This window comes from Engystomops pustulosus, chromosome 5 (genome assembly GCF_040894005.1).
Source record: "Engystomops pustulosus chromosome 5, aEngPut4.maternal, whole genome shotgun sequence".
NCBI classification, from domain to species: domain Eukaryota; kingdom Metazoa; phylum Chordata; class Amphibia; order Anura; family Leptodactylidae; genus Engystomops; species Engystomops pustulosus.
In genome coordinates, this window is record NC_092415.1 from 75,107,380 (window position 1) to 75,121,275 (window position 13,896).

General features: G+C 45.3%; 1 protein-coding gene across 6 annotated transcripts in view; it reads left to right on the forward strand.

The window, feature by feature from the left end:
- The window catches only part of NFATC1 (nuclear factor of activated T cells 1), a 135,572-nt gene that overhangs the window by 7,701 nt on the left and 113,975 nt on the right, over positions 1-13,896 (forward strand). For all 6 annotated transcript variants that reach the window (XM_072152383.1, XM_072152379.1, XM_072152382.1 and 3 more), the window contains exon 2: positions 9,413-10,490. In XM_072152383.1, the coding sequence (XP_072008484.1) occupies positions 9,413-10,490 (1,078 nt within the window). The remainder of the gene's footprint in view (positions 1-9,412; positions 10,491-13,896) is intronic.

Here is a 13,896-nt window from a genome sequence, read left to right on the forward strand (position 1 = left end):
CACAGGGGAGGGAGACATGACACCAGCCTGCTGGATACTGGGCACAGGGGAGGGAGACATGACACCAGCCTGCTGGACACTGGGCACAGGGGAGGGAGACATGACACCAGCCTGCTGGACTCTGGGCACAGGGAGACATGACACCAGCCTACTGGACACTGGGCACAAGGGAGGAAGACATGACACCAGCCTGCTGGACACTGGGCACAGGGGAGGGAGACATGACACCAGCCTGCTGGACACTGGGCACAGGGAGACATGACACCAGCCTGCTGGACACTGGGCACAGGGAGACATGACACCAGCCTGCTGGACACTGGGCACAGGGAGACATGACACCAACCTGCTGGACACTGGGCACAGGGGAGGGAGACATGACACAAGCCTGCTGGATACTGGGCACAGGGGAGGGAGACATGACACAAGCCTGCTGGATACTGGGCACAGGAGAGGGGGGCATGATACCAGCCTGCTGGATACTGGGCACAGGGGAGGGAGACATGACACCAGCCTGCTGGACTCTGGGCACAGGGAGACATGACACCAGCCTGCTGGACACTGGCACAGGGGAGGGAGACATGACACCAGCCTGCTGGATACTGGGCACAGGAGAGGGGGACATGGCACCAGCCTGCTGGATACTGGGCACAGGGGAGGGAGACATGACACCAGCCCGCTGGACTCTGGGCACAGGGAGACATGACACCAGCCTGCTGGACTCTGGGCACAGGGAGACATGACACCAGCCTGCTGGACACTGGGCACAGGGGAGGGAGACATGGCACCAGCCTGCTGGACACTTTGCACAGGGAGACATGACACCAGCCTGCTGGACACTGGGCACAGGGGAGGGAGACATGACACCAGCCTGCTGGACACTGGGCACAGGGGAGGGAGACATGACACCAGCCTGCTGGACACTGGGCACAGGGGAGGGAGACATGACACCAGCCTGCTGGACACTGGGCACAGGGAGACATGACACCAACCTGCTGGACACTGGGCACAGGGGAGGGAGACATGACACCAGCCTGCTGGACACTGGGCACAGGGGAGGGAGACATGACACCAGCCTGCTGGATACTGGGCACAGGGGAGGGAGACATGACACCAGCCTGCTGGACCCTGGGCACAGGGGAGGGAGACATGACACCAGCCTGCTGGACCCTGGGCACAGGGGAGGGAGACATGACACCAGCCTGCTGGACACTGGGCACAGGGGAGGGAGACATGACACCAGCCTGCTGGACACTGTGAACAGGGAGACATGACACCAGCCTGCTGGACACTGGGCACAGGGGAGGGAGACATGACACCAGCCTGCTGGACACTGGGCACAGGGGAGACATGACACCAGCCTGCTGGACACTGGGCACAGGGGAGACATGACACCAGCCTGCTGGACACTGGGCACAGGGGAGACATGACACCAGCCTACTGAGAACAGGGAGACATGACACCAGCCTACTGGACATTGGGCACAGGGGAAGGAGACATGACATCAGCCTGCTGGACACTGGGCACAGGGGACTGAGACATGACACCAGCCTGCTGGACACTGGACACAGGGGAGGGAGACATGACACCAGCCTGCTGGAAACTGGGCACAGGGAGACTTGACACCAGTCTCCTGGACACTGGGCACAGGGGACAGAGACATGACCCCAGCCTGCTAGACACTGGGCACAGGGGACGGAGACATGACACCAGCCTGCTGGACCCTGGGCACAGGGGAGGGAGACATGACACCAGCCTGCTGGATACTGGGCACAGGGGAGGGAGACAGGACACCAGCCTGCTGGACCCTGGGCACAGGGAGCAGGGGAGGGAGACATGACACCAGCCTGTTGGACCCTGGGCACAGGGAGCAGGGGAGGGAGACATGACACCAGCCTGCTGGACCCTGGGCACAGGGAGCAGGTGAGGGAGACATGACACCAGCCTGCTGGACCCTGGGCACAGGGGAGGGAGACATGACACCAGCCTGCTGGACACTGGGCACAGGGAGACATGACACCAGCCTGCTGGACACTGGGCACAGGGAGACATGACACCAGCCTGCTAGACCCTGGGCACAGGGGAGGGAGACATGACACCAGCCTGCTGGACACTGGGCACAGGGAGCAGGGGAGGGATACATGACACCAGCCTGCTGGACCCTGGGCACAGGGGAGGGAGACATGACACCAGCCTGCTGGACCCTGGGCACAGGGAGACAGGACACCAGCCTGCTGGACACTGGGCACAGGGAGACATGACACCAGCCTGCTGGACACTGGGCACAGGGAGACATGACACCAGCCTGATGGACCCTGGGCACAGGGAGCAGGGAAGGGAAACATGACACCAGCCTGCTGGACCCTGGGCACTGGGAGCAGGGGAGGGAGACATGACACCAGCCTGCTGGATACTGGGCACAGGGGAGGGAGACAGGACACCAGCCTGCTGGACACTGGGCACAGGGAGACATGACACCAGCCTGCTGGATCCTGGGCACAGGGGAGGAAGACATGACACCAGCCTGCTGGACACTGGACACAGGGAGAAATGACACCAGCCTGCTGGACCCTGGGCACAGGGAGCAGGGGAGGGAGACTTGACACCAGCCTGCTGGACCCTGGGCACAGGGAGCAGGGGAGGGAGACATGACACCAGCCTGCTGGACACTGGGCACAGGGAGCAGGGGAGGGAGACATGACACCAGCCTGCTGGACACTGGGCACACAGAGCAAGGGAGGGAGACATGACACCAGGCTGCAGGACACTGGGCACAGGGAGCAGGGGAGGGAGACATGACACCAGCCTGCTGGATACTGGGCACAGGGAAACATGACACCAGCCTGCTGGACCCTGGGCACAGGAAGCAGGGGAAGGAGATAAGACATGATACCAGCCTGCTCTGGACTTGCATCTCCTCTGAGGGGACCACACTGGAAATCTTCCATCAAAATCAAGCGCGATAAACCAGGAACACTTACTCAAAGATCCAGGCAACATAACTGTGGTAATCATCTTATATTTGTTATCCGTGGCATAATACTAATGAACCTGAAGTGCTCCTGGGGGTGTTAAAAGAGCCCATTCATGCTGCAGCTTCACAGGCTGTGGCACTGTCTCCCCACCCCCTGCTCCCTCAGCACATCCCCTGCTCCTGTGCTCCTGCACAGTCTAACAGCCTTTGAAGCTGCAGAATGGAGGGGCTCTGCTAAGACTCCCCAGTGCCCTACAGGTTCATTAGCATAATTGTAAACGTTCATTTTAGAAGGAAACATATATAGCATATATGAGAAGATTACCACAGTCACAGTACATGGATCTATTAGTAGGTTTATCATGCTTGACATTGGGGGACATTTATCAGGGCTTCTACACCCGTGTTCTGGCGTAGAAGCACAGAAATATTGTAAATTATTGCCCAATGCATGAAATAGCGATTATTATTGTGACTACCCCACCTCCATGCCATGTAAGCCTGAGGGAGCTTTTAGTGGGCCTTCTAAAAATCGGCAAACATTCACCGCTGAAAACAATGCCGAGTTGGTCTAAGTCTCATGAAGCATCTGGTGGCGGTGGGGGAGGGGGGTTGCTACGGAGCACAGCATATGATAAATCTCCCCCATTCTGAATTGTCTACTCCATGTATCACCCTGCCAGGTAAATGGTGCCCGGCAGTGTAGTGCGTGGTGCCATGGCTTAAGCTGTATTATAAAGGTATATGTAGAACAGTGGTCATTTGTAAACCCACAAAAACGGTCTTTTAAGTGCAGATGCAACTTACACATCATAAACCCTCGTGCAAGAAGTTTGCACTTGTATTGATGTGCAAACTAGTTTTATAAATGTGCCTCAATACGTTTGGCGCTCCACCTGTCCACCATATTGTCTGCACTAGTGATACAATATAAAGACAGTCCTGCATGACATGTCCTGGACATCGTTCCAAGGGCCATGTTGCTGTGGTTATGTAGTGTAAGGTGACATTACTTGTTATCTATAAATAGGGTCCTCAGTTGACTAAGTTGAATCTGTGTGGTTGTTTCACAATGAGAAAAGTTCTGCTGTAATCTGTGCCCCAATATTTTAGCACATGTCACTGGAGTAATAAGATGTCACATCATGGCACCCCATTAACCTGGTAAAGACTACACAGATTTAACCCTTCTGACAATAGGATATTGTCTAAATGATCTGCTGTTTGGTATTATAATCATATTAAAGATCTACTGTTATTTTTAAAATAAAAGGTAGTACTTTGTAATATACTTTGGGAAAGCTTTATTTAGACTTGCATTTCATACCTGATTGAGTCTACCAGCTTCCAAGTCACCCCACACATTGTAAGAACATAGGCACTTTCTAGTTCTGGCTGCCATTGATTTCAGAATCTTGTAAATGAGCTTCAGGGTATAATGCCTACTGGTGCACCCACTGGTTTGGTATACAACAGTGCACCAAGAAACTCAATAATCATTTGCTTATTACTGTATACTTGTAAAGTCAATTGGAAGATGGAAGACTCACTGCACATGGGTTATAAGGGGTCACAGGGGCAAGATATGGTAACAGCTTGTAAAGCCACATCACAGCCGGGCTAGGGAAGCCCCTCAAGCTTATTAGCATAATTGTAAATGTATTAGAAGGAAGAAGGCTATGGATAACAAATATAATTAGATTGCCACAGTCACGGCCCCTGGATCTATGAGCAAGTATTCCTGGTTTATCATGATGGATTTTGATGTACTATGTACATATAGTATGTGCCATTTTTTACAACTTTCTTCCATAGCCACTATAGGCACAAATCCTTTACTTAACTATTCCCCACCTTCTTTACAAACTTTATGAAATCTGTTTATTACCTGTGAATGAAAATATTAACCCCTTACCGACATGTGACGTAATACTACGTCACATGCCGGGTGCATGGAGAGCGCTCACGGGCTGAGCCCTCTCCATAGCCCGTAAGTCTTTGCTACATATTGCAGCAAAGGCTTACCGGTAACACCCGCGATCAGTGACAGCCTCGGGTCTGTAATTTTTTCCATGAATGCATATTTTATATGAAATGCATTAATATATTCAAATATATATATATATATATATATATATATATATATATATATATATATATATATGTCTAAGTTGTGGCTCCTTTACATCGACATAATGTAATGCATTGATTGGCTACTTGTAGAGAAAACACAACTATATCAGCAGATGATTATCTTTGTGGACCATAACTTAGTAGTAGCCTCAGTAGCAGCACCAAAGCTTTAGTCCCCAAGGTTTCTGATCCATTGGACCAGAAGTCTTAATGGTGAAGATATTGATTCAGAAAATCACTTCCCTGTGTAAAAAGATGAGAGGATTGGTGGTCGGAGTACAAATGGTTGGCTGTTATAGTGAGCAGATCATATGGTGCTTTCATAGCCACAAGACATGAGTATGTTGCCACTAGTATTAGTACTAGTACAAGCCTATAACTCCTAAGTGCTGAGCAAGTTTGCTAACCACATGAGATTAAAAAAATTCATTATTTTTTAGATGTGGTAAAATTCCTGGATGACACCTTTCCATGTCATCAGAAATATCTGTGACCCTTGGGTTAAAATGAGTGATTTTAGGTTTTGTTTTTATAGCAATATAATGAATGATATAATTCCTATATGTTTGGGACACTTTTTTGTTTTTTTCTTTGTTATCCCCAGCCCCCACTGTTCCAACTCTGAAATCTTTGCATCTAGCATGGCACACTCTGGAGTTGAGAGCACCCATCAATGGACACCCCCACCCATTCCTACTGGAATGACATACAGCCAGATCAAAGCACAGTTACCCAGAGTTTTTTATTTAGCCATTTCAACCCCACGGTGAGCAGGTGAATGAAAATACTTAATTCACATGATGTTTAGGATGGCTATCATAGTGTTCTATAGTGAATCTGCTGCCCACAATCAGTTATCCTGGTCAAAATCTCTCATTATGGCTTGACAATTACTGGGTCATTGAATGGTCCAACATTACGCCACTCACTAGTAACCTCACTTAGAAGCCATATAACCGAAGCTTCTGAAGGAATGTCTGTAATTGCTTAGCCCTTTTAGGTTTTCATAACCTCATCTTCACCATGAGATAAAATCTTTTGTCTTTTAACTGAAAATCATTTGAATCATCTTTCCGATTCTGTTGCTGATAAGTGGATGTTGATTTAACTCACCAAATGGCATGTGGCTTAGTAGTTGTTCCACAGTGGGATGCTGCCATCTGCCATTAACACCCCTGGCAAGCTGAGTACCGCATGTACTGAATGGAAGGAACTCCTGGCGTACAAGACTTAAAATGCATTTACACAGATCTGAAACTCTAATTATAGTCTATTTACAGGGCATCTAAATTGCAGCCTCCATCCCTTTGTTACACATGGATGAGAGGACAGAAATGCTGCACAAAGCTACAGACTTGCCAGTTTGTTTGGAAATGTTTGTAATATCACTCCAATCTATTTAATAGAAAAAAGCCATATGATGTCCCAGGAATAAAAACACAGTTAAAAGTGTTCAGCCTTTGACCCGATGATGAGCTGATGGGTGCAGCTCCTCTATCTGAATAAATATGTAGAATCTTATCACTGCATTCTGTTCTGACACCTTTAAAAGAAATCTAGCATCAACATCAAGCATTACTCATAGATCCATGTACCGTGCATGTGATTATCTACTTATATTAGTTATCCATGGCCTCCTTTCTTCTAAAATGAACTTGTAAATTATGCTAATGAGTGTTACCAGAGACCCTCCATGCTGTAGCTTCACAGGCTGTTACTGTGTGAAGGAGAACTTTCCCCTCCTCCTGATTCCTGATCACTAAGTGCTCCTGTAGAGTATAATATGTTGTGAAGCTACAGAAAGGAAGGGCTCTGGTAATGCCTCCCAGAGAATTCTGGCTCATTAGCATAATTGTAAACATTTATTTTAGAAGTAAGGATAACAAATATAAGATGATTACCACAGTCACAGTGCCTGGATCTATGAGTAGGTGTTCCTGGTTTTCTTGCTTTATTTTCTTGGTAGATTTCCTTTAAATCCTTTAAACATATACACTAGATACAGTCACAGTCCCCTGTCAAGGCATGATAGAGACAGTGGGGGATATTTATCACGCATGACAGCCCTTGATGTATCCGGCAGGGTCTTGCCCTGTCTGGTGTAGAAATAAACAATAAGCAAGTGCACAGGCACGGGAACAGTAATGCCCTGCGCAGGCTCACTCCCGGCCGGCTGTGCCCTCCGCTCGGCTGGTCGCCCTTCCCCCCCCTCATGCCCCACTGGCGTGAAAATGGATAGCTTTAGTGTCTGAATGAATGAATGTGGTATAAAACATGTACTTCAGATTTTTGTTGCAAATTGTCCTAGTAAATCTGTTGATAATGGTTGCTATTAATTCTCTGGCTAGAATATTTACAGATTATTAAGACATGGTGACCAATACAGAAGTATGCAAATTCAGTACTTTTTCACTTCCCTACCACCTGGTACCCATGCTTAAGATCATAACATGTCTTTGACTTTCTTGTGAAACTTTCCAAAAACCAAATAGCATTTATAAGAATTGTGCTTTATCTGGCTAATATGGTATTGGTAATTAAAGTCTTTGTCTCTATTTATTTCTTCTGTTTTATATGTTGCTTGATTTCTGTCTGTATATGGTTTTTTATCACTACTTTCCTATGCAGGTGTTTTTTCAGTGCACATACTGTATGTACGGCATGTATAGCTGTTGAAAACTTGATGCAGGTGGTGGAAAAATACAGTTTTGTATAGAGGTGAAGAACTTTCGCCTTCAGCAAATCTTTGATGATACATATTAAAAGTTGTAATTACAGTGGATGGAGGCCTGTTAAATTTTGCTGAACTTGTATTATTTACAGAAACATAGACAAAGCTCCATGTATAAGTGAGCAGAGCTCTAGCTAATAAGGGAGAACACACTTAGATGTCATGATGTTCCATGACACCATAATTTGTATACATTAGACTTTGGCTGTGACTGCATTTCTATTCCAAATAAGTCAAGCCAACACATGCGTTCATATTTCACCTTATGAAATTTGTGTAAATTTAACTCTTTGAAGCTGAGGCTTATTAAAATACCAGCACAGCAGACTTTTCTCATATCTGTTAGCACTTGTTCTCATTTTACTATTTTTATTAAAATTCTAATAACATTTATGCAGTAAAAACTGCATCTGCTTTCACATCACTTTAATAACATTTTGAAACAAGTTGGTTCAGGCAATGTAGGTGCAAGTGCAGCCAGTGACAACTGGAGAGTTATATTGAAAGAGACCCACTGGAATTGTCAACTGCTTTCTTCATCTTGATCGAGATAGATCAAGTTTATGCATTCGAATGGCAACACAAAATGCATTTTTACAATAGGCACAGAAACCTAATACAATAGCATTTGCTCTAGTTTTATCATTGCTCCAGTCCCATATACCATTGATTGTCAGGAATATCAAGAATGAAACCCCCACAGGTGTGTAACTACAGGGGTAGCAGCTATAGCAGCTGCAATTGGGCCCGATGTGTCAAGGGGGCCCGACCTCTGAGTGATGCACTGAAGAATGGAGGGTGTCCACCATTATATACATATTATACTGTGCATTATAATATGTATATAACAGTGCACAGTATGCAGTATGATTTGGCAGCTCTGATAAGAAATGTCAGGGGAGAGAGAGGACAGGACTAAGAATCATGCCGTGTTCTTCCTCCATGTGGTCAGCAGCTACTGGGACAGAGGGTGTATAAATATATATATGGAATATATGCATAAATGTGTGAGTATACAAATATGTATATATTATCTCCTAGTTACGCCCCTGCCCACTGATACATTATCTATGGGTCATCCTAAGAATAGGCCATAATCATTAAAATCTCAGAAACCCTCCTCCTCATGTTACCAGAAGTGAAGAGAAGGCCATATTAAATTACCCATGATTAGATATTTTCCTGCATAAAATGTCACTTGCTTGTGTGGTTAGGCCTACAAGAATCCTTTTTATGCTTAGTTCTGGTGCAAAAACTAACTCTTTGTAAATTGTGACAACCTCCCTCAAATCTTCCCAATTTTCCTTCCTTTAAACCTTATTTGTAGAACAGTGATCAACCAGTTGTTTGCCGGAAACTATTTCCAAACATTCAATATTTTTACTGTCCCTTTATTATTACATTACATGGTAAACAATCTCTTCTTATGACATATGATTCATTTTATGTTTTTTTCATTTTTACATTTAACCATCTTTTGAAACATAGTATTTAAAATTTTAGGTAAAGCACAAACACTTGCATGTCATTATTTTTCTTTAGAACTAATCTTTACATCTTTCATCATTTTTTTTCAGAAAACTATAACTATGCATCTTCCAATTTAAGTGCCAGCCTATCTCTGGGTGTGATGAATTCTTCATTATCAACTTCATGCCATGGTATTCAGTCATCAAACCCAATCATTTCCATTATTCCATCAGCAAGTCATTCATCTGGATATGGAGGGAATCCTGAGAATGAAGCCTCTGGATACTACTTATCTCCGAATATAAGGCCAAATGGAGCACCATTAGAAAGTCCTAGAATTGAAATCACTTCTTGCCTGGGGATACATAGTGGCAATAACCAGTTTTTTCATGAAGGTGACGTGGAAGAATCTATACCTAAAAGAACACTTTCTACTGCTACGTTGAACTTACCAAATGTTGACACCTACCGAGATCCTTCTTGCTTGAGTCCAGCAAGCAGTTTGTCTTCCAGAAGCTGTAACTCAGAAGCTTCCTCTTTTGAATCAAATTATTCTTATCCATGTACTTCCCCTCTGAACTCTCCATGGCAATCACCATGTGTATCCCCCAAAACCACTGAGCCAGATGACGGCTATCACAGAAACATGGTGGCCTGCAATTTGGCTAACTCACCCAGGCATTCCCCATCTACATCTCCCAGGACAAGTATTTCAGAGGAAAATTGGCTCACTGCTCCCAACTCACGTCCTACATCTCCATTCAAAAGAAAATATAACCTTAATGGCAGACAAACATCTTACTCACCACATCACTCTCCTACTCCATCTCCTCACAATTCCCCCAGAGTAAGCATCACCGAGGAGACCTGGCTAGGGAACACTCACCAGTACACAAATTCGGCTATAGTGGCAGCTATTAATGCTCTTACCACTGACCCCATAGACATGAATGATGGCATTCCAATCAAATCCAGGAAGACAGCAATAGATCACACCCCAAACATGGCTCTCAAAACAGAACCGATATGTGATGAGCATGACACGCTGTCACTAGCCACTGACTTGCCATCAGAAGACTACTATCACATCAGGAAAACAATGCCCTGCGATCAATATTTATCAGTACCACAGCATCCTTTTCACTGGGCCAAACCAAAGAATATTTCTCCAACATCCTATATGAGGTAAGACATTAAAAAAGATGTATTAACAATGACAAGAACTTGAAAAGTTTTAAAGCAGAATTACATAAAATGTACAGCTCTAAGTTTGTGATTTGAACATATCTTAACTTTTTTATTATAAGTGCAAAGGTGGATGGGTTTCCAGTTTGGTTACAAACAAGCTTTGATAAATGGGCAACGTTTATTTTACTGCAAGACAAATAGGGGCATTTGTTCTCCATCTGCTACTTCCATGCCAAAACCTCACTTTAGAAATATACAAATTAGGCTGAAGTGCTTTGGGGGAATTAGGAAAGCACCTAAGGGCCTTGGCTCCACAGGAATAACATCATTCTCTGCTACACTAGCCAGTGCCTTATCTCACCCTTTCCATTTCAGTCATGTCACTCATGCTTCCAGTGAGATGTGCAGAACGCATTGTAATTGCTGTATAGCTGCAGCTTCATTTACATGTTTCTAAAGTTTTGGTACTAAAAAAGCAGCTAGCAAATATTAAAAAAGGTATTGGTGGCATGTGTGGGCATAACCCTAAATATCATAGCAGCTATATTGTATACTGGCTAGTTAAATCGTGTTGATGGGCTTTTCTTTAATTTGCGCCAAAATCAAGCTTTGATATCTCTTGCGCCACATTTATAAAGGATTAAAGGAAGGTTTCAGACACTTTTATCTGGCCTCTGAAGGGTTGTGCACCAAAAATTATAAAAAATTATACAAAAGAGTATTTTTCTGGTGTAAACTAATAGAAGGTGCATAGTATAAACAGACTTATAATAGTCTTATACCATAACAGATTTATTATAAAGCATCAAATACAGTGGTAAGTCTGGTGCAGCATGAGGCCTCATGTAAACAACTGTTTTGGGAGTTGGATCTGGCTGCAAAATTGGTGGCCAGAATACAGCCCCATAGTGTGGTGAGCACTTTGTCTTTCAAGGCACTGTGACCTGGTTGGGTGGCTTTCTATGGATAGGGGTAAGGAAGACACACTCATCTGCTCTCCTGCTCCCAGTTGCATGCTCACACAAGTATCGGTCCAGGCAACCACACTTTAAGCAAAAAAAAAAATTACCTATAGAAATACAGTCATCTGTGATACAGGCTTGTTAAAAGGGTTCCCATTTTTTTAAATACAGGCGGTCCCCTACTTAAGGACACCCGACTTAGACAACCCATAGTTACAGACAGACCCCTCTGACCTCTGGTGAAGCTTTCTGAATGCTTTACTATAGTCCCAGACTGCAATAATCAGCTGTAAGGTGTCTGTAATGAAGCTTTATTGATAATCCTTGGTCCCATTACAGCAAAAAATGTTTAAACTCTAATCGTCACTGGGGCCAAATTTTCTGGATCTACAAGTATAAACTATACAGTTTCGACTTACATACAAATTCAACTTAAGAACAAACCTCCGGACCCTATCTTGTACGTAACCCGGGAACTGCCTGTATATGGCTGGGAGGGGGGCTTGAAAATAATAAAATGTGTATATTTATCTCTCCCCACTACCGTTCAGCTCCAGTGCCACCTGTCAGTGCCAGTTCTTTGTTTTCCTGGAAGTGCCGGTCGACCACTGCTCAGTGTTTGCTCAGAGTGAAACCAGTGCTGGTCAGGGTGGCTCTTCCGGGCCTCTGTAAATGAACTAAGACCTGGCAGTGACAGGGGAGAGATCCATTCTTTGTAAATTAATTCAAACCTGACAATCCCTTAATTTTACATAGGTACAGTTTTTTCCCGATGACATAAATTTAAAGATGCTGGCACCAAACCAAGTCAACTTATTTCTCTGTTCATAATTATAGATATTAAGTTGGTTAGAAACACAAAGCATTTCACATATATTAAAAGTCACATTAAGTGTATTCATCTGTATACCCTAATATAATGTGCATTAAAATTAACCCATGTGGTGAATGAATAATAAAGTATAGATTAACATGGATAGATCAAGCAATTACACATTGCAGTCAGTAAGTCCCCCAAAATGTTGTAAGTTGGATTATACATATTGGAGATTTAACTTGTGTTGGAAACTATTGGGCTCTGACTCCACAACATAATCAACACCTCCCTCACCACATTTGAAATATGCCCACTGCTCCATCCACATTGCCTGCTTTTACCGACATCAGTCTTCTTTTGTAACGTATGGCAACCCTGAAGTCACTGGAGTGATCATTGAAGGAGTGACACTGGCAAGAGCTCTGAGACCTTATTAAGCCAAAAACGTTTCCTTTTTATATATACATAGTCAGAACATATTTCGGTACATCACCAATCTTCACTTGTTATTGCAAGCAGTAGTCCACAGTAACAAATAGTGTCCACACCAACATTGTGGTTTCACCGAGATCATGAATGATCATGGGCGTTCATGGTCTTGGAGAAACCACTAGACTATTGCTTGCAATAACAAGTGAAGATTGTTGAAGTACCGAAATATGTTCTGACTATGTATATGTAAAAAGAAAGAGTTTTTGGCTTAATAAGGTCTCAGTGACTTTGTGTTTGTGACTGGAGGAAGAAAGCCAGTCTTCCATTGTGGACCTTGTTCACACCGTACTTCATATGGAGCATCAGTATTTTGTATAGACTGACACTGATAACCCAAATAGTTTGGGTTATTTGCATATTGGGGGTGTTTGTGTGGAGCCCAGCTCATACACCCCAACTAACTTTGGATTTACTAATAGACTGACACAGGGCCGGATTAAGGTTGGTGGGGGCCCCTGGGCGCAAAATCTGGTGGAGGCCCCATTGAATGCAGCGTGCATACACGTCCACCTGCTTCCTTTCCACTATCCCAGCAGTAACACAGCTACATACAGCCGCCTCGCCCCCACTAACACAGCTACATACAGCTGCCTCACCCCGAGTAACACAGCTACATACAGCTGCCTCACCCCCAGTAACACAGCTACATACAGCCGCCTCACCCCCAGTAACACAGCTACATACAGCCGCCTCACCCCCAGTAACACAGCTACTTACAGCCGTCTCATCCCCAGTATCACTGCTACATACAGCCACCTCATCCCCAGTAACACAGCTACATACAGCCGCCTCATCCCCAGTAACACAGCTACATACAGCCACCTCATCCCCAGTAACACAGCTACATACAGCCCCCTCGCCCCCAGTAACACCGCTACATACAGCCGCCTCGCCCCCAGTAACACCGCTACATACAGCCGCCTCGCCCCCAATAACACCGCTACATACAGCCGCCTCGCCCCCAATAACACCGCTACATACAGCCGCCCTGCCCCCAGTAACACCGCTACATACAGCCGCCTCGCCCCCAATAACACCGCTACATACAGCCGCCTCGCCCCCAATAACACCGCTACATACAGCCGCCCTGCCCCCAGTAACACAGCTACATACAACCGCCTCATCCCCAGTA